The 24,812-nt window shown below is 45.4% G+C and overlaps 1 protein-coding gene across 1 annotated transcript in view; it reads left to right on the top strand.

The window, feature by feature from the left end:
• The window catches only part of LOC142185189 (leucine-rich repeat and fibronectin type III domain-containing protein 1-like protein), a 46,917-nt gene that overhangs the window by 10,450 nt on the left and 11,655 nt on the right, over positions 1-24,812 (top strand). The window contains exon 2 of the mRNA XM_075260466.1: positions 12,387-13,778. Within this exon, the coding sequence (XP_075116567.1) occupies positions 12,397-13,778 (1,382 nt within the window). The 5' untranslated portion in view covers positions 12,387-12,396. The remainder of the gene's footprint in view (positions 1-12,386; positions 13,779-24,812) is intronic.

Below are 24,812 nucleotides of genomic sequence, written 5' to 3'. Positions count from 1 at the left end.
CGTATGTCCCTGGATTAACCCCGTACACTCTGCAGCCCTTAGAGGACTATGATGCCGCTCAGTCCTATTATAATAAATGGGGCTGAGTTACAACATTGAGCACAAACTATACAAAGTGCTCGGTAGTCAGTGACGAGGACACGTGGCTTCTGCTATCCTTCACTCCCCACGTATATTAATGAGCCATGGGCCACCCAGAACACATCAGTTTTAACTGACTGGGAACTTGCTGCCTAATATATCACACACAGTGACAGCCGCCATTGTAATAAGACAGTCAAAGTAATTCGCTTTACCTGTCAGCGGTTATAATGTTACGGCTAATCCATGTGCATAGGATGCAAGAAGGTGCAGTGAGACTAAATGGCCCATAGAAGGTGCAAACTGGTCCACTGGGGTACAACACCACCACTGCTGGGCGCTAGACATCCCAGTCCAACACTGCCCAATGTATTACAAACTTGGGTCCATTAAGTCTATTGCCGGCCAATTCTTGCTGTAATTCCTGCACCCGATGAGACCTATTAGTGGCCTCAGTGGTCGCTGGTAAGTCACTGGTGACGTATGTAGATGATGTCCCTGGTCCCTCTCCAGCGGCCCCTGCTCTTAGTGGTGACATGGGTGCAGGACTATCAGGAATGAGGAGCCAGTCTAACAGTAAATGGACGATGGGGCAATGGGGTCTGGGGAAAGGCGGGGATGTTTTTTGTTTTTTCTATTATTCATCTGTCTGGCCTCAGGGGTGCTCCAGTTCATGGACAACTCCATTAATATTCCCCCCTAACCCTCAACACAATTTATTGTTGCCCCCACAGGATATTTGCCTCATTATTGCCTCCACCCATCACTATTCAGTATTGGAGACCAGTGAAGGGGAAACTGTAGAAGAGGGGAGCAGTGCAGGGACCTCTGTATGGTGGACCAGCCAAGGGGCCATTGTATGGGGGGACTAGTGAAGGGACCACTGATTGGAGAGATCCAGTAAAGGGGAAACTGTAGAGGAGGGGAGCAGTGCAGGGACCTCTATGGTGGACCAGTCAAGGAGCCATTGTATCCAGTGACTGATTGGGGAGATCCAGTGAAGGGGAAACTGTAGAGGAGGGGACCAGTGCAGGGAACTCTGTATGGGGAGACCAGTGAAGTGGCCACTGTATGGGGGGATACAGTAAAGGGGCCACTGATAGGGAAGATGCAGCGAAGGGGTAACTGTAGAGGAGGGGACCAGTGCAGGGACCTCTGTATGGGGGACCAGTGAAGGGGCCACTGTATGGGGAGACCCAGCGAAGGGGAAACTCCAGAGGAGGGGAGCAGTGCAGGGACCTCTGTATGGTGGACCAGTCAAGGGGCCATTGTATGGGGGGGACTAGTGAAGGGACCACTGATTGGAGAGATCCAGTGAAGGGGCAACTGCAGAGGAGGGGACCAATGCAGGGACCTCTGTATGGTGGACCAGTAAGGGGCCATTGTATGGGCCTCCCATAATGGAATTTTCTCATTACTTACCTGTCTCTTGGTCCTGTTCTGTCTCTCTGCTTCTGGCTCCAGGCACACGTGACGTTACAGCCGTGTGGCTGGAGGGAGAAGGAGCGGGACTGGGGGGCAGACAGGAAACTACTGATACTTACCTTTTTTGCATAATGTGCACTGTGGCCTACAAGTTGAAGAGTGGTGGAGCAAGAAGTCCGGGGCTTCCTGCTCTACCAGTAGCAGACTAAGTAATCATGTTACTTTGAAGTTGGCGTTGGTAACTTTTTGTATCACTCTGACCCCACCCAAAAATGGTCTAGGACTAAGACTCCACAGCCCTGCAAGATAGCAGGTGTCAGGGAAAAGAAGAAATTAATATGTTGTATTTCAACATGTCCGATCCATTTACCTTTAGAGTAAGTAAGCTACAGTCAGAGGTCATGGCTTACACCCGATTCCCTATAGAGAATACATTCATCAGCCAGGGACCCAACACACTCACATGGTATGCCAATATGATAATACTATAATACAGCATTAGATTGAATTGTTCTGCACACGTTTCCAGTATTTGGCTCTTTCTAGAGTCCACCGCTCTACCATGGATGGCTGACATTGCTTGGTGACAAGGGCTCATGGCCTCCAGCCGCTCTGTTATACATACCTTGCTGGCCCAGGGTGAAAATCCTGCCTTTGCTCGGTGTCTGCATAGCAGTTGCAATAAATGATATTCATAATATTTGGAGTTGACATTGAGAATCCGAAATTATGGGCTTATGTAGAAACTGGTGGGGTTAACCTCAACTCTAATGATAGGCTGAAGCTTAATCCCTGATCATTATTACACACGGCACCAAGAACGTGAAAGCCTTCAATTCCTATCACATCGCTCCCAGCACAGATCCTAAAAGCCTGCGCCTCGGTTTATCTTTGCCCCTGGGAAGGAGACATTTCAAATTCTTTTTTTTTCCCCTTTGCTTAATACATGGCGGTGCTTGACAGGGTATAACACGGCGCCATTATCTATAGAGGAGATCAAGTACAATGTGTTCCTTACAGAAGAAGATAAATAGAATATGCTTCACTTCTATCCATTCATTCTCCAATTTCATTTCAGTAGATTCTGTTCCCGATACCTACGCAGCCTTCCAATATTTCCATGATGCAGAGACCACAAGGTTGCGTTATTATGATGTCAAGTCTTCTCCTCTTCCTCATCCTCAACCTCTCGTGAGGCTCTTCTTGATTCCTTCCTTCCAGGATGATTTATTTCTCATCTCCTGCTCTTCTTACTTGTCTCTTTTTTTCTTTGTATCTAAGGGGAAGGTTTCTTTTTCGTCTTTCGAGAACTTGCGCGTCCACTTCAAGTCCATGTACTTTGGTGGCACAAACTGTTGACTTCATAGAAAAACGTAGCAAACTAGAGCTTGGATTTTCGCCATGAATGGAAGATGCTTCTATATTTCCCTGTATTCCTTCCATATTCTTTTTATTCCTCATCACTTCTATCCATTCATTCTCTGTCTCAGAAGATTCTGTTCCGGATACAAGCACAACCTTCCAATATTTCGGTGATGCACAGACCACAGGGTTGTTATTATGATGTCAAGTCTTCTCTTCTTCCTCATCCCGTCAATTTATTTCCACTTGTGTTCCACCCTGAACCTCTCGTGAGGCTCTTCTTGATTCCTTCCTTCCGGAATGATTTATTTCTCATCTCCTGCTCTTCTTGTCTCTTTTTCTGTAAGGGCAATTGTATCTAAGGAGAAGGACAACCGGCAAGTGTAGCCAATTTTACCTTCTTATCTTTCGAGAACATGTGAGTCCACCTCAAGTCCATGGCACACATTGTTGACCAGAGCTCTGTTCCCCATCACAGATGGAAGCCACATATTTCGATCCTCTTAAACAACTTTCTACATCCTTCTTATTTTTCATCGCCTCAATCCATTTATTCTCCAATTTTCGGTAGATTCTGTTCCAGATACAAGCGCAGCCTTCTGACATTTCCTTGCTGCAGAGACCACAAGGCTGTGTTATTATGATGTCAAGTCTTCTCCTCTTCCTCAACCTGTCAATTTATTTCTACCTGTGTTCCATCACGAGCCACTTGTGAGGCAAACCTTGATGTCTTCCTTACAAAATGATTTGTCGTGTTTCCTGCTCTTACATTTTTCTTCCTTTTCACAAACGATTGTCTCTTTTCTTGTGAGGATATTTGCACCTAACGGGATGGACAACGTACAAGTGTAGACACTTTCACCTTCTTCTCTTCCGGGGACTTGGGAGGTCACCTCAAGTCCATGAACCTTGGTGGCACAAATTGTTGACTTCATAGAGACAATGTATCGATCTAGAGCTCAGTTTTTTGTTATGGAAGACATAAACATCCTTCCTTATTCCCTTTATCCATCATCCATTTGTCCCTTAGGATTTATTTAGATGGGCCATTGTACCAAGGTGTAACAGTCTCTATCTGGGTGTAAAACCTGAAACCCTCATGGGTCTACAGTCCAGATTTACGGACGTGTCCTCTCTTAGAGTATCTCTCCTCGTGGTTTTGGATATCCCAAGATGAGAGTCATAAGATGACCAGCTTTGAACCCCCCTCCATGGTTGTATGTTATCTTGTTGGTCTATGTTCACAGTAGATGTGTCTGCAGAAGGTTTGTATAGTGACATGTCCGCCATGGAATTTGCTGTAGTTTTTGTTCAGGATAATGCCTTGATATTTCAGAGGTTACATGTCCCCTCTACTGTGACCATCACCAGCCAAGCTCCTGCAGACTAGACAAATATGGTGACCGGCTATCTCCGACATTGCAACGACTGGCCAGATGTTGCATCCACAATGTAGATAGACAGGTACCAATGCACTTATGGCTACATTCTGTAAGACTATTTCTTCCCTAGAAGAAGGATGCCTTCTTGATCAGATCCCTTCTTCTGTGGTCTCTCATTGTCTTTCCTTGGAGTCTTCTTAGGATTCACTATTTGTTACTTAGAACTCCTGCTCCAAACTTTCCATCACGGAGCGCGGCTTCTCCCCGTCCATCATATCCCGCTGTCATACAGGACAGTAGAAATCACTTGGCACACTCCTTCTAAATCCTATAGACATCTTTATAGACTTTCTGTTCTTGTCTCCACTTTCTTGTTCATTTGTCCTCCACCGTATAATAAATGATTCACCTAGGAAGACGAAGGAGACCTGTCTAGGCAGACAATGGACTATCCTGTGTTTGGGGAACTTGGCCGACTATCCAAGGCTAAATCTGGCTCAGGTGCTGGCACTAAATTTTGTAACTTCTCCAGGACGATGCGATGTGCTTCATATATGTCACTCCAAGGTTATTTTTATGCAATGAGCTTCTTTTTATTGTATTAAACCTTCTATTCTCTGGTGGACCTAGAGTACTGAGCAAAAGTTTTAGGCAATATCGGAATGCTTTCAGAAGTAGAAGGGTTAATAGTTTATTAACTAAATTTGGAGTGACCTTTAACATTTGGAGGAAGAGTCCTGGAAGGGATGATATAGCTCTCTCTGAGCCCTGATCTCATCATCCAGTCTGTCTGGGGTGACACGAAGAGACAGACAGATTGGAGCAAGCAATAACCACAGAAGATCTGGGCTTAGTTCTCCAAGATGGCGATGGGTACAACCTCCCTGCCTGGTTCTACCAAAACCTGTCTGCAAGTACCAAGAAGAACCGATGGAAGGTAAAGGGCAAAGGTCACACTGAATATTGATACAATTTATCTTTTCTTCATTCCCTTCATTTTATTAATAGACTGAATGAAATTCTTATCACGACTGCTGTAACATTGTTTCCATATCTTGACACAGTATTGTAATTGTTACCGATTTGGGTTTTTAGAATTCAACCATTATGCGTCGTGATATTCGCAAACGCAGCCGATAATTTCATCTCCTTTCCATGGAGTCCAAATCCCCGGCTTCTTAATTATCCCCGAATCTTTCTTCCTTTCTTGTATCGTAGCCTTACCTTCCTTATCCTCCCATCCCCCCCCCTTCCTCGTCTTCAGGTCTATCTGTTCTCAGCACGTCTCTGAGATTCTGTCTGTCACCGTCTCCCTCCTCCTTCATCCTTGTCTTGCCTCTATCGCAGCTCATCTCTCCCTCCCTCGCCCAGCCATTAGCTGGCTCCGGGCAGAGGAAATTGAACCATTACTATAAACTCTTCATATTGAATCATGTATTTCGCCCACAGATAATTTGCTCGTTAGCCTCTCATTAAAGGCTTGTTCTATCTGGCAGCATTAGGGTATGGCACATTGACTTCATAAGGTTAGCCAAATACGAAAAAAAAAAAAAAAATTGGTTGCAATTGGTGTTAACGTTGAATGACGTATATTTATTTAATGGCCACGAGGTCGTCGTGACATTATGTTGCATAGAGATGAGCGAATTAAGAGCTTGTATTCTGTCGCTGGTGGCTAATTGTAGAGGAAGATGATTCAGTCCTCGCAACGTTCCGCCGCTCCATCGTGGCCCGTCTCACATACATTAATGATATCTTACTTGTCAATTCATCAAAACAATAGTCACCATTAGAGGGAAGGAGAAGCCACCCCAAGGGCGGGATATACTGGCGGAGCCTTGGAGACGTGCACAGCGCCGAATGCAAAGTGCTTGCTTCAAAAACACTTTCAATCTTGATTCTGCCAACAGTTGGATTCCGCCGCTACCGAGGCGCTTGTACGTATAGGAGCAAATTAAAGCGAGTGTCATGGGGCCGGGGAAGCACTCAAGCCACGGGACAGGAGCTAAAAGCATCCCTGGCATACAAATCACAGCAGCCGGCAGTCACTTACACCAGGCCAGAAAGTTTTAGAAAAGGGGAAGAATTCGCAGAGCTTCTTATTGTTGTACCCAAAAGACTTGTGGCGGCCCATCCCCCGTAATCACTGGTATTAAGGCAAAATGGGAAGCGGAATTAAGTAGGAAACATATATTAGAAAGAGTCAGAAGATCAGACAAGAACACGGGGCCGTAATAGGGGCGAAATAACAGAACACGGGGAATATCAGCGGTAAGGGAGGAATATCTAATAAGATACATGGGGAGTGAGTGATACAGAGGCAAGAAATACTCCACTATACTGTGACATCACTGTGTGTATTATCCTGTACTGTGACATCACTGTGTGTATTATCTCTGTACTGTGACATCACTGTGTGTATTATCCTGTACTGTGACATCACTGTGTGTATTATCTCTGTACTGTGACATCACTGTGTGTATTATCTCTGTACTGTGACATCACTGTGTGTATTATCTCTGTACTGTGACATCACTGTGTGTATTATCCTGTACTGTGACATCACTGTGTGTATTATCCTGTACTGTGACATCACTGTGTGTATTATCCTGTACTGTGACATCACTGTGTGTATTATCCTGTACTGTGACATCACTGTGTGTATTATCTCTGTACTGTGACATCACTGTGTGTATTATCCCTGTACTGTGACATCACTGTGTGTATTATCCTGTACTGTGACATCACTGTGTGTATTATCCCTGTACTGTGACATCACTGTGTGTATTATCTCTGTACTGTGACATCACTGTGTGTATTATCTCTGTACTGTGACATCACTGTGTGTATTATCCTGTACTGTGACATCACTGTGTGTATTATCTCTGTACTGTGACATCACTGTGTGTATTATCTCTGTACTGTGACATCACTGTGTGTATTATCTCTGTACTGTGACATCACTGTGTGTATTATCTCTGTACTGTGACATCACTGTGTGTATTATCTCTGTACTGTGACATCACTGTGTGTATTATCTCTGTACTGTGACATCACTGTGTGTATTATCCTGTACTGTGACATCACTGTGTGTATTATCCTGTACTGTGACATCACTGTGTGTATTATCTCTGTACTGTGACATCACTGTGTGTATTGTCCTGTACTGTGACATCACTGTGTGTATTATCCTGTACTGTGACATCACTGTGTGTATTATCTCTGTACTGTGACATCACTGTGTGTATTATCCTGTACTGTGACATCACTGTGTGTATTATCTCTGTACTGTGACATCACTGTGTGTATTATCTCTGTACTGTGACATCACTGTGTGTATTATCCTGTACTGTGACATCACTGTGTGTATTATCTCTGTATTGTGACATCACTGTGTGTATTATCTCTGTACTGTGACATCACTGTGTGTATTATCCTGTACTGTGACATCACTGTGTATTATCTCTGTACTGTGACATCACTGTGTGTATTATCTCTGTACTGTGACATCACTGTGTGTATTATCCTGTACTGTGACATCACTGTGTGTATTATCCTGTACTGTGACATCACTGTGTGTATTATCCCTGTACTGTGACATCACTGTGTGTATTATCTCTGTACTGTGACATCACTGTGTGTATTATCTCTGTACTGTGACATCACTGTGTGTATTATCTCTGTACTGTGACATCACTGTGTGTATTATCTCTGTACTGTGACATCACTGTGTGTATTATCCTGTACTGTGACATCACTGTGTGTATTATCTCTGTATTGTGACATCACTGTGTGTATTATCTCTGTACTGTGACATCACTGTGTATATTATCCTGTACTGTGACATCACTGTGTATTATCTCTGTACTGTGACATCACTGTGTGTATTATCTCTGTACTGTGACATCACTGTGTGTATTATCCTGTACTGTGACATCACTGTGTGTATTATCCTGTACTGTGACATCACTGTGTGTATTATCCCTGTACTGTGACATCACTGTGTGTATTATCCTGTACTGTGACATCACTGTGTGTATTATCTCTGTACTGTGACATCACTGTGTGTATTATCTCTGTACTGTGACATCACTGTGTGTATTATCTCTGTACTGTGACATCACTGTGTGTATCATCCTGTACTGTGACATCACTGTGTGTATTATCCTGTACTGTGACATCACTGTGTGTATTATCCTGTACTGTGACATCACTGTGTATTATCTCTGTACTGTGACATCACTGTGTGTATTATCTCTGTACTGTGACATCACTGTGTGTATTATCCTGTACTGTGACATCACTGTGTGTATTATCTCTGTACTGTGACATCACTGTGTGTATTATCCTGTACTGTGACATCACTGTGTGTATTATCTCTTTGTATTAGTGAGACCATGATAATCATAAGTTTTTAATATTCTGTACTTTTTGCTGCAGACATTCCTGGTGTATTGGGGCTCTCTCTATATCACATTATGTTTAGGGGTCACATCGCTATTATTGTACATCTGGTCTTCACCTTATTAATCTCCAATTTCCGGCTCCACAGCTGTAATAAAGCTACAAGTTCTGTATAATAACAGCTTTGCTTTCAGCAGACAGAGAGTCATGTCTTACCTATTACAGTAAATATCTCTTATAGGAAGGCTGCTCTGACACAAGTGATAGTGTATGACAGGATGAATATGGTATGATCCATCAATGACCTTTGGATGGTGGGGTCAGTAGTGCACCCCCACCTAAATGTATCGGTACAGGAATTTGCCCAGCTCAGTAATGGACATCACTATATGGCACTTTTATTCTGGGATCCATTAAAACCAGTCATGGACAAAAGTGCAACAGAGGAGGTCCGGTCATGTCATGTGTTTTAAAAACCATAAATGTTCTTTTTCCAGGTGGATAATGTGAACAGTCACAGATCATAGGGGTGGTGTCTAATATTAGTCAGAGAAGATCATGTGGACACGAGGTAGTGCCCAATACTCACGGTCGTAAGAGGTCCCATGGACACAGTGGATGGCGCCCATTACTAATAGTCACAGGAGGTCACATGGACACAGTGGATGGTGCCCATTACTAATAGTCACAGGAGGTCCCATGGACACAGTGGATGGTGCCCATTACTAATAGTCACAGGAGGTCACATGGACACAGTGGATGGTGCCCATTACTAATAGTCACAGGAGGTCACATGGACACAGTGGATGGTGCTCATTACTAATAGTCACAGGAGGTCACATGGACACAGTGGATGGTGCTCATTACTAATAGTCACAGGAGGTCCCATGGACACAGTGGATGGTGCTCATTACTTATAGTCACAGGGGGTCACATGGACACAGTGGATGGTGCCCATTACTAATAGTCATAGGAGGTCACATGGACACAGTGGATGGTGCCCATTACTAATAGTCACAGGGGGTCCCATGGACACAGTGGATGGTGCCCATTACTAATAGTCATAGGGGGTCACATGGACACAGTGGATGGTGCCCATTACTTATAGTCACAGGAGGTCCCATGGACACAGTGGATGGTGCCCATTACTAATAGTCATAGGGGGTCACATGGACACAGTGGATGGTGCCCATTACTAATAGTCACAGGAGGTCACATGGACACAGTGGATGGTGCCCATTACTAATAGTCATAGGAGGTCACATGGACACAGTGGATGGTGCCCATTACTTATAGTCACAGGAGGTCCCATGGACACAGTGGATGGTGCTCATTACTTATAGTCACAGGGGGTCACATGGACACAGTGGATGGTGCCCATTACTAATAGTCACAGGAGGTCACATGGACACAGTGGATGGTGCCCATTACTAATAGTCACAGGGGGTCCATGGACACAGTGGATGGTGTCCATTACTAATAGTCACAGGAGGTCCATGGACACAGTGGATGGCGCCCATTACTAATAGTCACAGGAGGTCACATGGACACAGTGGATGGTGCCCATTACTAATAGTCACAGGAGGTCACATGGACACAGTGGATGGTGCCCATTACTAATAGTCACAGGATGTCACGTGGACACAGTGGATGGTGCCCATTACTAATAGTCACAGGGGGTCCATGGGCACAGTGGATGGTGCCCATTACTAATAGTCACAGGGGGTCCATGGGCACAGTGGATGGTGCCCATTACTAATAGTCACAGGAGGTCACATGGACACAGTGGATGGTGCCCATTACTAATAGTCACAGGGGGTCCATGGGCACAGTGGATGGTGCCCATTACTAATAGTCACAGGGGGTCCATGGGCACAGTGGATGGTGCCCATTACTAATAGTCACAGGAGGTCACATGGACACAGTGGATGGCGCCCATTACTAATAGTCACAGGAGGTCCCATGGACACAGTGGATGGTGCCCATTACTAATAGTCACAGGAGGTCCCATGGACACAGTGGATGGTGCCCATTACTAATAGTCACAGGAGGTCACATGGACACAGTGTATGGCGCCCATTACTAATAGTCACAGGAGGTCACATGGACATAGTGGATGGTGCCCATTACTAATAGTCACAGGAGGTCCCGTGGACACAGTGGATGGTGCCCATTACTAATAGTCACAGGAGGTCACGTGGACACAGTGGATGGTGCCCATTACTAATAGTCACAGGGGGTCACGTGGACACAGTGGATGGTGTCCATTACTAATAGTCACAGGAGGTCACGTGGACACAGTGGATGGTGCCCATTACTAATAGTCATAGGAGGTCACATGGACACAGTGGATGGTGCCCATTACTAATAGTCACAGGAGGTCCCATGGACACAGTGGATGGTGCCCATTACTAATAGTCACAGGAGGTCACATGGACACAGTGGATGGTGCCCATTACTTATAGTCACAGGAGGTCACATGGACACAGTGGATGGTGCCCATTACTAATAGTCATAGGAGGTCACATGGACACAGTGGATGGTGCCCATTACTTATAGTCACAGGAGGTCACATGGACACAGTGGATGGTGCCCATTACTAATAGTCATAGGAGGTCACATGGACACAGTGGATGGTGCCCATTACTAATAGTCACAGGAGGTCACATGGACACAGTGGATGGTGCCCATTACTAATAGTCATAGGAGGTCACATGGACACAGTGGATGGTGCCCATTACTAATAGTCACAGGGGGTCCCATGGACACAGTGGATGGTGCCCATTACTAATAGTCACAGGGGGTCACATGGACACAGTGGATGGTGCCCATTACTTATAGTCACAGGGGGTCCCATGGACACAGTGGATGGTGCCCATTACTAATAGTCACAGGAGGTCCATGGACACAGTGGATGGTGCCCATTACTAATAGTCACAGGGGGTCCCATGGACACAGTGGATGGTGCCCATTACTAATAGTCACAGGAGGTCACATGGACACAGTGGATGGTGCCCATTACTAATAGTCACAGGGGGTCCCATGGACACAGTGGATGGTGCCCATTACTAATAGTCACAGGGGGTCCCATGGACACAGTGGATGGTGCCCATTACTAATAGTCATAGGAGGTCCCATGGACACAGTGGATGGTGTCCATTACTAATAGTCACAGGGGGTCCCATGGACACAGTGGATGGTGTCCATTACTAATAGTCACAGGGGGTCCCATGGACACAGTGGATGGTGCCCATTACTAATAGTCACAGGGGGTCCCATGGACACAGTGGATGGTGCCCATTACTAATAGTCACAGGGGGTCCCATGGACACAGTGGATGGTGCCCATTACTAATAGTCACAGGAGGTCACATGGACACGGGACTGGTGCTCTAACTAAAATTAGCTAAAGTTTCCACTCGTGTGGCCAGTTCTGACAATGGCAGGGGATGGGTTTTCCAATGATGGGCAGTATCGGAGAGGACAGACTGCCAGCTCTCGTATCTCCCATATGGAGTTTGTACAGGTACATGCAACTACCTCTGTTCTAGGAGCCGGTCCCGGGCACCCTAATAGTTGGACTCCCATCAATAAATCTTATATGTAATCTCAAATATGTAAAAAATCAATCATGGGCAGAAATACTTTTATCGTTGAGCCTTTATATGAACTGATGTGCATTTACCTGTGTCATACCTATGGCGGTACTAACTCTATCTACCTCTTTCCTCAGCTCCAGAATCATGAAGGGGATCTTCCTCTGGATTTTAACACTCACTTTGGGTGTCACCGGAGCTCAGATCTGTCCCAAGAGATGTGTGTGCCAGAACCTTGCACAATCCTTGGCCATCCTATGTGCTAAAACCGGACTGCTATTCGTACCATCAGTCATTGATCGGCGGACAGTGGAGCTTAGACTCACCGACAACTTCATCACGGTGATCAGAAGAAAGGATTTCACCAACATGACCCGTCTTCTCCACCTCACACTATCCAGAAACACCATTAGCCAAATCACGCCTTACACCTTTGCTGATCTTCGTGGCCTACGTGCTTTACACCTGGACAGCAACCGTATACTCTCCATGGGTTACGAGCAGCTTCGAGGACTGCAGAACCTGAGACATCTTATCCTCAGCAACAATCAGCTCAGTGAAATCTCTCCGGGATCTTTTCAGGATTTTTTAGGTACGTTGGAAGACCTGGACCTTTCCTATAACAATCTGGCTCACATTCCTTGGCAAACTATCTCAAAACTGACCAATGTCAACTCTCTAAGTCTGGACCACAACCTTATTGACTTTGTGCCCAGTGGTGTCTTCACAAATCTTCACAAACTGGCCAGACTGGACATGACGTCTAATAAACTGAAGACTATCCCGCCAGATCCTTTATTCCTACGCATTCCAGTCTATGCCAAATCCAAAGGATCACCTCTGTCATCCCTCGTGTTGGGATTTGGTGGAAATCCATTGCACTGTAATTGTGAACTCTTGTGGCTCAGGCGATTGACGAGGGAAGATGATCTAGAAACTTGTGCATCCCCCTCCAATCTTCTAGGGAAGTATTTCTGGAGTATCGCAGAAGAGGAGTTCATGTGCGACCCTCCGGTTATCACACACCACTCACCGCACATACTGGTCATGGAGGGAGAAGCCGTCATCCTCAAGTGCAAAGCCGTTGGTGATCCTGAGCCTTCCATTCATTGGGTGTCTCCAGAGGGGAAGGTGGTCTCCAATTCCTCCAGAGCCATCTCCTATGAAAATGGGACCTTGGAAATCAGCATCACCACGGTCAGGGACAGCGGCCTGTTCACTTGCATCGCATCCAACACCGCAGGGGATGCCACGGCATCGGTAGAGTTGTCAGTGAGCCCCCTACCTCATCCTGCCAATGCCAGTCAGAGGGGTCACCGGCCCGATAAAGGGCCTTCAGATATTCTCACACCAGCCAAGCCCGGAGCCTCTAGTAACGACTCTACCAACCACCCGGAACGCAAAGTGATCACTGCCGAACTGAGCCACAACTCCGCTCTTATACAGTGGTTTCTAGATCGGAATATCCCCGGGATCCGCATGTACCAGATTCAGTACAACAGCTCGACAGATGACAGTCTCATTTACAGGTGGGTGTCACAAAGACAAAGCTCGCTGTCCAGATACTCTCTATATTGTTGCTTTTACCTGCGAGTTATTGTGTAACACAATTCTTTATGGTAATAAAATTTTGCAACAATTTTTGTAATTATACTGTACATGTCACTCGATTAAAAAAAAATCCTATAAACTTATTAATCTGATCACTAACTAGACTCATAATATGCCGACCTCCTGTTTTATAGAGATCACTTCTCAGCAGTCACCTCTTGTGGATTGTAATGGCAGATAACACAGGATCCACCATTTCCAATGCCCCCCCCCCCGTAATGGGGACGGAGCATGCCCACAATAATCTCCTATCGAATTCAATGCCATGGCTCTCCTGCTCCCCCCCCTCGCACAAGTCACAGAGTACCCCCACCTTTAAATCCTATAAAAGTTAATGGAGATGATTTGTAATGACTTTATCAAGCACCAGAGAATTGGTGTAAAAGCTGTGAAAAAAATTCTCAATTGTTTTTTGCACAATTCCTCATCATAAATTTGGTGCAAACTCCAATGGATAAACAGGATCCAATTGGAATATCCCCACTGAGTGATCTCCTTACAGCAGGTTGCAATGGTCGATGTGACTGCTGTAAAGGAAATCTCTGAATGCTGTTAAAGGGATTTTCTTGTCGTACTCAACAAAAAGTAAAATAAATCTATGGCCCCCTTTACCAATCCCGTTGCTTTATTCCGAGACTACATGGTCTCCTGTCGGCCGCTATATCACCATCCAGCAATGATGTGTTGAACAAGGGCCATGTGACTACGACTACTACAGACAGTCACTGGCTATGGCTGGAAAATGCCTTTAAGAGCAGCCCAGGGAAGATGGCATTAATTGCATAGTCAAATAGTCACCGCTTTACTGATTCCAACGCAGTTGGAATTTTTTCTCTAGACCCCGCCAATCCTGAGCAATTGGTACTGTTAGTTTCAGTCGCCAATAGGCTACTGTAAAGTGGGCGGTCCTTGGCCAGAGCAGATAGTCTGGGACCCGCCCACCTGATGGTAGGGAGCTTCATTAGTATATTGGGTGCTGAAAGTAACAATACCAACTACTCAGGATTGGTGGGGGCTAGAGAAAAAATTCCAACTGTGCTGGAATCGGTGGAATGAGGCGAGGAAGATGATGATGGTAATGAATGATTTTTTTTTAAAGGAAATCATTCTGGCTATGTGTAGTCACCACTAGGAGCGTGACACATACTGATAAACTTTGACCTCTAGTGGTAGGTTCAGACAGGCAAATGTTATTGTCTGCAGCTTTGCATCAGAAATATAAAGCTACAACTACTATAACAATATAAGAATTGAATCAGAAAGGATTTCTGGACCTACGAGTGACATAATGATAAAAAGTGGAAATTGACTTTAAGAGCGTATTTTGTCCAAATTCCTGGAGCGCAGCTGTGAATACGACCATTAGTCAATTGTGGCTAGAATGCTACCAGCTGCATGGCCATCGCACAGCGCACAGATGACCTTTTCTTGGCAGTGGTTTGGTAACAGATGGACATCTGTGGTTACAATCTCATGTTGATCCTGACCTTGCTAGGCTTATCGGTTATGCAGCATCTATGGATGATACAGCGTCTGAATATTGGAATCCACACCATCGAATTCTTCTTCTTCAGGCCGGTGACTACAGGTCATAATGCATCTGTACACAGCAGTACCAATGGTGGCTATTAGATCTCTGCTAGAGCAATCATTGGAAGCCATCCTGTAGGCTGTGTGCGCATGTGCAGGTTTTTTGAAGCAGTTCTTGAAGCCAGATTGATGAGCCCTTTATAAATTTTCTCCCTTTGGCTTCCAAAATTGCATCAAAAATCTGAAAGAAACCTGATCAAAACCTGCGGCTGTACCTAAAATTGTGCCTATAGGTTCATATATTAGTGCACCTTATTACCCAGCCTAACTACTAGGGTTCGGGCTCCATTCTCCATTCCCTTGTTTCCAGCCCCCCTGATATGCAGTTTATAATCTGAGCCTTGTTTTAGACTTGTCTCATGTAGCCTTGTTCCACCATTAATACTTGCTGGATGTGAGACCAGATTGCTACTTTCTTCAACCCTCTACTGATATTTCCTTCAGCAACCCATGACGGATCTCTTCTACCTTGTCTCCCTCACAGACACTGATGCTGAGGAGTATGTAATTCACCTCCAACCTGCCCATTTTGTCATGTGTGCTCTCCTTCTTCTGTACACTGATACACAGTCTGTGAGATTCACTTTCCTCTTCTTGCATTTGTTGCCCCTGATAGCCTAAAACATTCCAGACCTCTCCTCTATCTGATCTGCCATGTTCTCCTCTCCTCTTTGCTACCTCTACACCTGTGAGAAGGAAGGGGCAGAGCAGAGAGAGGCTAAATAGCCAGGGACAGGGGTGGATTAACTCCCTGTATACAGTTCTGGACTAATCCTGCTTGGGACTTGAGCAAAGTGTATTACAGTTTATCCCAAGCAGAGAGACTGGAGACAGTCACTTTAAATGGCTCCCATTCCAGGGGTCTAGAATTTTGGCTTTGCAATAAGACCAAGATCATGTCTGTAGCCCACCTAGATGTCTAGATGTTACTGGTTAAAGTGAAGGTGCATATACTTGCAGCTTCACTTTAACCACACGTACAGGAGAACACGTGCAGGGAGAGGAGGATTATTTTTTATTCTCCTGTCTCTGTCACTTCAGATATCTCCATGGACTTTTGTTCTACATATCACCCCCCATTATCAATATTATGGTCTCTGGAGGACCAGAATAATGCAGAGATGGACCACTAGGAAAGCAGACAGTGGGGAAGAAAGTCCTATGGACAAGAATGTCACTGTGAAAGACCTGGAAGTTTCCGCACTATTCTGTGAGTAGGCATGCAGTACGATGCTGACCCCTTACTTATGGGAATACAACTTGGAGCCATGCGTCTATTTAAGGGTACATGTAAAATTCTGCTACAACCACAGGCCACGCTTGTTGGTGAAAGATTTTATAAAGTTGCCTTCGGGACCTGAGGCTCCTAGAGGGAGCCCAGGATTGCCCAAAAAGACCATATTACAATAATACTACTGGCCAGGAGTTGTATTCAGTCCAATTTATGTAAAATTCAACAGGGCAGCCAGCCATGTGGAGGTGTTACACAGACTCTACAGCAGCAACATGGTAGTAAATGTTTAACAAAGAATTTGCTTTAGAAAGCAAGTAACACGTAATTACTTGTCTCCAATGGAAACCTCCTCTAACCACACCCATGACTGTTCTTCCATCTTAGAGCTTTGTTTCTCAGTTGGAGTTTTCCTTTCAGCAATCTGCCGTCTGAATTCTCGGAAGCGCTGCACAAATAACCTCAATATTGAACCGTTGTCAAGGAGGTCAGGCGCAAATGTGACAGAGGAATAGCTACTGGACTGTGTTTGTCTGTTCTTGTCTTATCTGCTGCTTGTATGAAATCTCCTGGCCTTTATGGATTCTTATTGTGAAGCTCAGAGAAAACAGAGTGATTATTGTGTAGTCTGTGCCGCTCGCCTGTGCGCTTATGTAAGAATCTGGTTTACAGAACATCTGTCAGCGGGATATGTCAGGGCAGCAGCATCTTGCAGGGACATGTCCGCTCTCCAATTAGCCATCGTGGCACATAAAACTTTCTGCCGTTTGGCTAATCGTAGCCATTAAAGAATACAGCATGCTATTAGCTGTGTATGTGCCGTATTCACAAGGGGAGCAGATCCTCGCTTCTCCCCTGCTGGGTATACAGGTATATAACCGCTCCGCTGATGAATACACCGGCTCTGTAACAATCCCTCCGCTCTATACTGTGATTGCTCCTATTAGCCAAATGGCACCGTTTTTGTGAGTGCCATTTTGACTAATAGAACAGATCTGTAACGGTGCTACGTTGCATTCACAAAAGGAGTCATATCCAGATCTGCTCAATGGTACGAGCCCTAGTAAGCGGCACCATTAGGATACGTTCACATGTGTGGCTCTTTGCATGTTGCTGAGGCAGTCACTTTTTTTTCTGCAGCGACCATATGTTATATCGGAGGAAGTAGAATTCGGAAAATTATTCACACACACCAGCAAAAACCTAGGAATTTTTCCTTGTGTTAACTCTTTGATTTCAAGTATACATGGCATCAGGTTTTTCATAGCAATCATAAGACTATTTCCTAGTATTATCGCTTTAAAGCTAACCCTTCACCACCTTCACCAGCTCTAGATCTTTGCATCCTTTAATAGGCGCCGCGCCACTGATTCCGGCGCAGTTGCAATTTTTTCTCTAGCCCCCGCCATTCCTGAGCAATCAGTGCAGTCAGTTTCAGCAGCCCAGGACTGCCCACTTTTCAGGTGGGTGGTGCTACGCTGGAGGAGATAGTCTGGGACCCTCCCACTTGATTAGAGAGTGTAAATAGCGTATTGGGTGCTGAAACTAACTGCACTGATTGCTCAGGAATGGTGAGGGGTAGAGAAAAAATTCCAACTGTGTCAGAATCAGTGGAGAGGAGACTATTACCATGCTAAGAACTGGAGTTGGTGGAAAGCCCTCTTTAAAATGGACGTGAGGACGGCAAAGAATAGATGAGGAGATGCAGATCTCAGAGATATATAGGGGCCGATTCATGAAGACCGGGGCATGGTGTGCCAGTTGTGACCATCGGCAGCACCAGAGCAAGATTTGCCAAAATCTATAAATTCATGCTGCTGCTGGGACATATAGTCTGCCAGTCTTGCTTTCCCTTGCAGGGGGGCATTGTAAGCAGAATATCCTTCTCTATGTGTTGGCATCTTCTTTGTATGCGTTCCATTCATGATATATATTTTCCATTGCTTATTCATATCATCATATTGTGCCAAGTCTGTTCTGCCTCTTCCAGTGACGTTGAATAGATCCTTCTCGTCTTGTCCGGAATTGAGTCGGGTCGGTTCAGCCCCGGAGAGGATTGATTTAGTTAATTACTTGTATGATTGCGCTATTGTTGCTGTAACAAGGAGCTGATCAGTGTCTGCGCCGCCAATGTCATTGCTTAGCGAGATCTTTGTCGTATCACTTATTTCTTGGAACATCTTCTTGATGTTATTGTGAGCAGAAAGCGAATGAGCTTCCGAGAACTTGCTGTACGGATGTATACATGGCGTCTGACCTGCGGATAACATGCTATGGAGCAGCAGGAGCTGAGCAGATATATAGCTTGCAGCTTACGCTTATGCACTACGGGGCAGAGTATATCCATGTTATTTGTATGACACTAATATTTCTAATAATAATTCACCATAGTGCATTATTCAGTCCTTTGGACTCTCTACTGGATGTAACCATAGGGGTTGCAACATTGACCAGGCCCATAGGTCCCCCTCACCACACAAGGACTGGATTAACCTCTTCGATGTCCGGATATCTGGGCATCCTATATCTATTTCCCCTGCCCTCTGGTGACCTGGAGCAAGTAGATTTATGATACACAGCCTGACACTGTCAGAAAGGAGAACATTAAACCTTCAATGATATAAATTATCAGTTGGTCAGTAGTATATAGATAAGGAGGGAATCTGTGGGAGAGGTTGTGGCACCAAAGAGGGCACGGTTACTAAGTAGTGGGCAATAACAGGGGATGGGGTGCTAGTGTGCACAGATATGATGTGAAGGAGGAGTCATGGCGATCTGGGCCAGATGGAGAAGAAAAAGGCAAGTATAAACACTGCTAGAATGGGGCACGGATGATGGTTGGGAGAAGTTTTGCAGGGGACCAAGCTTAGCTTTTGCAGCTAGTCCCAGAGGTCAGACACTTATACCTTAATGGTTATTGGTAGGAGAACCCCTTTAATCAATTCTGTAAATGTCCTTCTAATGTATACAGTTATCTTTGTAGACTTCTTGATCTTCAGACCATGACGCCTCCGACCTTCTTAGATGACCCTCTGCTCCGTAGTCCTTCACTAAGCGGCTGGTTTTACATTTTACATTCATGCTTTACTATAATATGAAATAATAATCCCCGGAAAAACGGAATCTCGATATACCGGTATTCTTCTGCAAGTGCTGTGCAGAGCAGCGTCCCCAGGCCTTGCAGATGGGCTATGGTAAGCCCTTGGTGTTATCTCAGGCTCTATGCTCAGCCTACCATCCACTGCTTATCTATGGCTTCGGTCTACTCTCTTCCTTGGGTGTTTCTTGACTTGGTCCAGTAACTTCTTTCTTATTCCCTTGCTATCAGTTTGATTTCTTCTTCCTCGGCCGCCTTCTACCTGTAATCTTGCGTCTTTGGTCTTCACGCTTGCTGTAGTCTGTCCACTTTCTGCCTCTCACCGACATAATCCCCTCTCTATGAATTTCTAATGTTCCAATGTTTTTCTCCTGCCTTATGGAGGTGACGCGGTAATGGCTGACAATGACATCTGCTGGGCGCCGCGGGTCCTCAATGGCTCGCCTGCCCTGTTGTCTGCCCTGTTACTTATTCCATTACCTTGAATATGAACCTTTTTCTAATAGAGCCCATGTAGTGTATCACAATGTATGATGTATTGTATAATGGGTGGGGACAATGAGGTCCGGGTCAGGGATTATACTAGGTGATCCCTACCTGCAGCCCCCACTAGAGGATACTTATTGTATATGGCTTAATAATTGTCATCAGTGGCATCTGTATACCCCCCGTGCAGCGCAGCTCCGCCTAGTGCACCCTGCTTACTGACACTCATATACTCTTCCTCCTGCCCCTTCTAGGGCAACATCTAATATGTGAGAACTGGGTCTGTCTCCTAGAGGACACGTGCACTCATGGGTTAATCTGTGTCCAGTCAATCCCCACTAGTTATATAAGGCTTCCCTCACAAGAACGTGCCATAGCTATAGGTATTCTATCTGCTAATCCCTGACTTCTACATAACCTTGCTTGACCTTGGACTGTTTCATGACTCTTAACCTGTGCTGCCTGTCCTGACCTATTCCCTGGATCACTGACCATGCATTAACTCCTCCAGCCTTGACTTTGGACTGTTTCATGACTCTTAACCTGTGCTGCTTTTCCTGATCTTTTGCCTGGATTAATGACCATGCATTAACTCCTCCAGCCTTGATCTTGGCCTGTTTCCTGACTCTTAACCTGTGCTGCTTGTCCTCACCTACTCCCTGGATCACTGACCATGCATTAACTCCGCCAGCCTTGACCTTATCCTGTTTTCTGACACTTAACCTGTGCTGCTTGTCCTGACCTATTCCCTGGATCACTGACCATGCAATAACTCTGCCAGCCTTGACATTATCCTGTTTTCTGATTCTTAACCTGTGCTGCTTGTATTGACTTATTACTTGGATTACTGACCATGCAGTAACTCCACCCGCCTTGACCTTAAACTGCACCCCTGACTATATTCCTCTCCGTTTCCTTGAGGCTTTGCATAAGTGTCTCTTTTAGTTTCCCTTGGTCAACCAAGTAGCGATCTGGTGGTCCTTTACAGCAAAGTCTAAATATTATTATGGGGGTTAAAGAGTTAAAACAAGGCAGTAGCGCCAAGGCAAACTAGTTGCATTACACATGTCAACAGGATATTCCATAAATGTGTGATATATTCATGTACCACCTCTAGGCCGTGCACCTATATGTAAAATGGAAGTCCCCCAATCCCCTACCCTGCCTGGCTCTATGACCACTAGGAATGTAGATGTGGTCTCATACGTGTGACTTTGGTCATTGACTACTACAAGTATCAGAGTTTCACCTACTTTGAACACCTGCGGCTTCTTTATTTTTGCCTCCACTTGTCTGGTCTGAATTTTGTGGCAAGGTGTCATTAGAGATTATCCAGTAGCCCAATGGTTACCTTAGCATGGGGAAGGCTAGTACTGCAACAATCACAGCAAGGTGGCCGCAAGGCAAGGAAACCACCATACTGCTCTGGTTGGCTCCATTGGTCAAAAATCGTTATATCAACATGAAGGCTCTTGTATAAAAGTGGACGGATCCAACAAGAGAGAGAGCGGCGTGGCACATACTCTTTGTTCTAGCGATTTCACAGTCCACTGCTGGCTTGACTTAGGTGACATGGGCATATCTCAGCGATGGCTCAGCTATGTCTTACATGATAAAATCCTTTAAAGTGTAAACAGTGATATTGCAATGCAAACTAATGGCTCCTTGTAACTCCTTCTTCTCCTGCACTGACCTTGAGTGACGGCGCTCCATGTCAGAAACTCCAATCTGCTTCCAAGCTGCATTGTGAATTCTGCCGGCTTCCTCTGACTGCTGACCTCACATGTCCCAGCAGAGCGAGCACTACTGATTTTCATTCTGGGAAGTGTGGTCTTTACACTCTCATGGTAATGTAGGTTGATATACAAAAAAGATTAACCCTTCCACTAGGCAGAGCGTCAGAAAGCATTGCATTAAAATAAACCAGCAATGACGGACAGAATTGCCAAAGGGTCACATGAGGACGTGACTCTAAGAGCCCGACATTCAGATATAGATTGTGCATGTACAATGTTAGCAACATAATGCATTTGGTTGTTATCACAGCACTTAGGCCATTTCAGCTCTAGATGGGGATATAGACAACTCCCTCTGCTCATGCCCAGATCACACCAGGGGACCACCTATGTTCCTGTGACTTCTGTGTACCCTTTGTTGACCTGAGCCTGTTTCCTGGCTTTGAACCTTGCTGCTTGACCTGACCTATTTTTTGGATTACTTACTATACCCAATCTCTGCCAGCCCTGACCTTAGCCTGTTTCTTGGCTTTGAATCTGTGCTACTTGACCTAACCTATTGCCTGGATTACTGGCTATACTTAGTCTCTGCCAACCCTGACCTTAGCCTGTTTCTCGGCTTTGAACCTGTGCTGCTTGTCCTGACCTATTGCCTGGATTACTGACTATACTCAATCCCCGCCAGCCCTGACCTTAGCCTGCACTTTTGACTACCATGAAACAGCAGCTGGCACTAGTATTGTGTAACCTTGTGAGATTCATCGCCTGCATATTCTCAAGGTTTGCAAGAGAGTTTTGTTGAACTAGAACTGTTATCATTATACTCCGGGGTCTCTTCGCACCCTTGAGTCTAATATGCGAACACCCAGGGGTGATGTATAAACATAACAAAGCCATACGCACTTCCCCTAGACTCTGTAGCTCCTCTTGGGACCTCTTCTAGGTGGCTGAATGATGACAACAATCCTGGGGAAACATAAATAGCACCAAAATCATGATGCATAGACATAGGACTGTTTGTTATCCTTACACTTTCCCTGGGTCTCTGCTTTTTATAATCTGAGGTCTGAAAACAAGTCACAATTTAATAGGGGCTTGTTTGTAGCAAACCCCAAAAAAATGGAAGCCTGTATAGCGGATGAGATCAATTCCTCAAAAAAGTTCAGACCCCAGACTACTAAAATTAATTCAAACATCTAAATTGAATGCAGTCCCCATCCGAGACTTGACTCAAAAGAAGAACAATCTATACTTACCACTCCCATTTCCTATTTGGCTCCAGTTGTAGACAACGTCCTAACACTGCCTTCAACAGGACCTTGGATGACAGTGCCTACAATAGGACCTTGGATGACACTGCCTACAACAGGACCTTGGATGACATTGCCTACAACAGGACCTTGGATGACACTGCCTACAACAGGACCTTGGATGACATTGCCTACAACAGGACCTTGGATGACACTGCCTACAATAGGACCTTGGATGACACTACCTACAACAGGACCTTGGATGACACTGTCTACAACAGGACCTTGGATGAAATTGCCTACAACAGGACCTTGGATGACACTGTCTACAAGAGGACCTTGGATGACACTGCCTACAAGAGGACCTTGGATGACACTGCCTACAACAGGACCTTGGATGACACTACCTACAACAGGACCTTGGATGACACTACCTACAACAGGACCTTGGATGACACTGCCTACAACAGGACTTTGGATGACACTGCCTACAACAGGACCTTGGATGACACTACCTACAACAGGACCTTGGATGACATTGCCTACAACAGGACCTTGGATGACACTATCTAGAACAGGAGCTTGGAAGACACTGCCTACAACAGGACCTTGGATGACACTGCCTACAACAGGACCTTGGATGACACTGCCTACAACAGGACCTTGGATGACACTGCCTACAACAGGACTTTGGATGACAATGTCTACAACAGGACCTTGGATGACACTGCCTACAACAGGACCTTGGATGACACTACCTACAACAGGACCTTGGATGACACGGCCTACAACAGGACCTTGGATGACACTGCCTACAACAGGACTTTGGAAGACACTGCCTACAACAGGACCTTGGATGACACTATCTAGAACAGGAGCTTGGAAGACACTGCCTACAACAGGACCTTGGATGACACTGCCTACAACAGGACCTTGGATGACACTGTCTACAACAGGACCTTGGATGACACGGCCTACAACAGGACCTTGGATGACAGTGCCTACAACAGGACTTTGGATGACACTGCCTACAACAGGACCTTGGATGACACTACCTACAACAGGACCTTGGGTGACACTCCCTACAACAGGACCGTGGATGCTCTACTGGGCAAAACATCAACAATGTCCCGGTTTTAGCCAGGGCCGTGGTGTTTGTTCTTCCTCTGATGGCAGACCTAATGCATTGTCTCTGTGATAGCAGGTCTGCAGGGTTCAGACATTGGCAACCCTGGTCCAAATTTTAACCCTGGTCAACATAAAGACCACCATCTTTCAGCAAGCAATGACATACCCTAGAGGGTAAATAGAAAATAGAAACAGGGTAGACCAAGACCATAAAACGAATCAGCCCCCCTCTAATGCATGGACTGTGTCTGGTATTCAGTAGAATGTAGCTGAGCTTCAATTCTGGACACAACCTATGGACATCGGTGGCGCTGGAGAAAGAATAGACCCTGTTTCCTAATGTTGGAAAAGCCCTTTAAAGTATTTAAGGAAATGCAAGAAATATTCTCTTCCTCACCATAAAATAAAAAGAACGAAAATATTTGAAGCCATTT

The sequence above is a fragment of the Leptodactylus fuscus genome, chromosome 11 (genome assembly GCF_031893055.1).
Source record: "Leptodactylus fuscus isolate aLepFus1 chromosome 11, aLepFus1.hap2, whole genome shotgun sequence".
NCBI classification, from domain to species: Eukaryota; Metazoa; Chordata; class Amphibia; order Anura; family Leptodactylidae; genus Leptodactylus; species Leptodactylus fuscus.
This window is presented reverse-complemented; position numbering and strand designations above follow the sequence as displayed.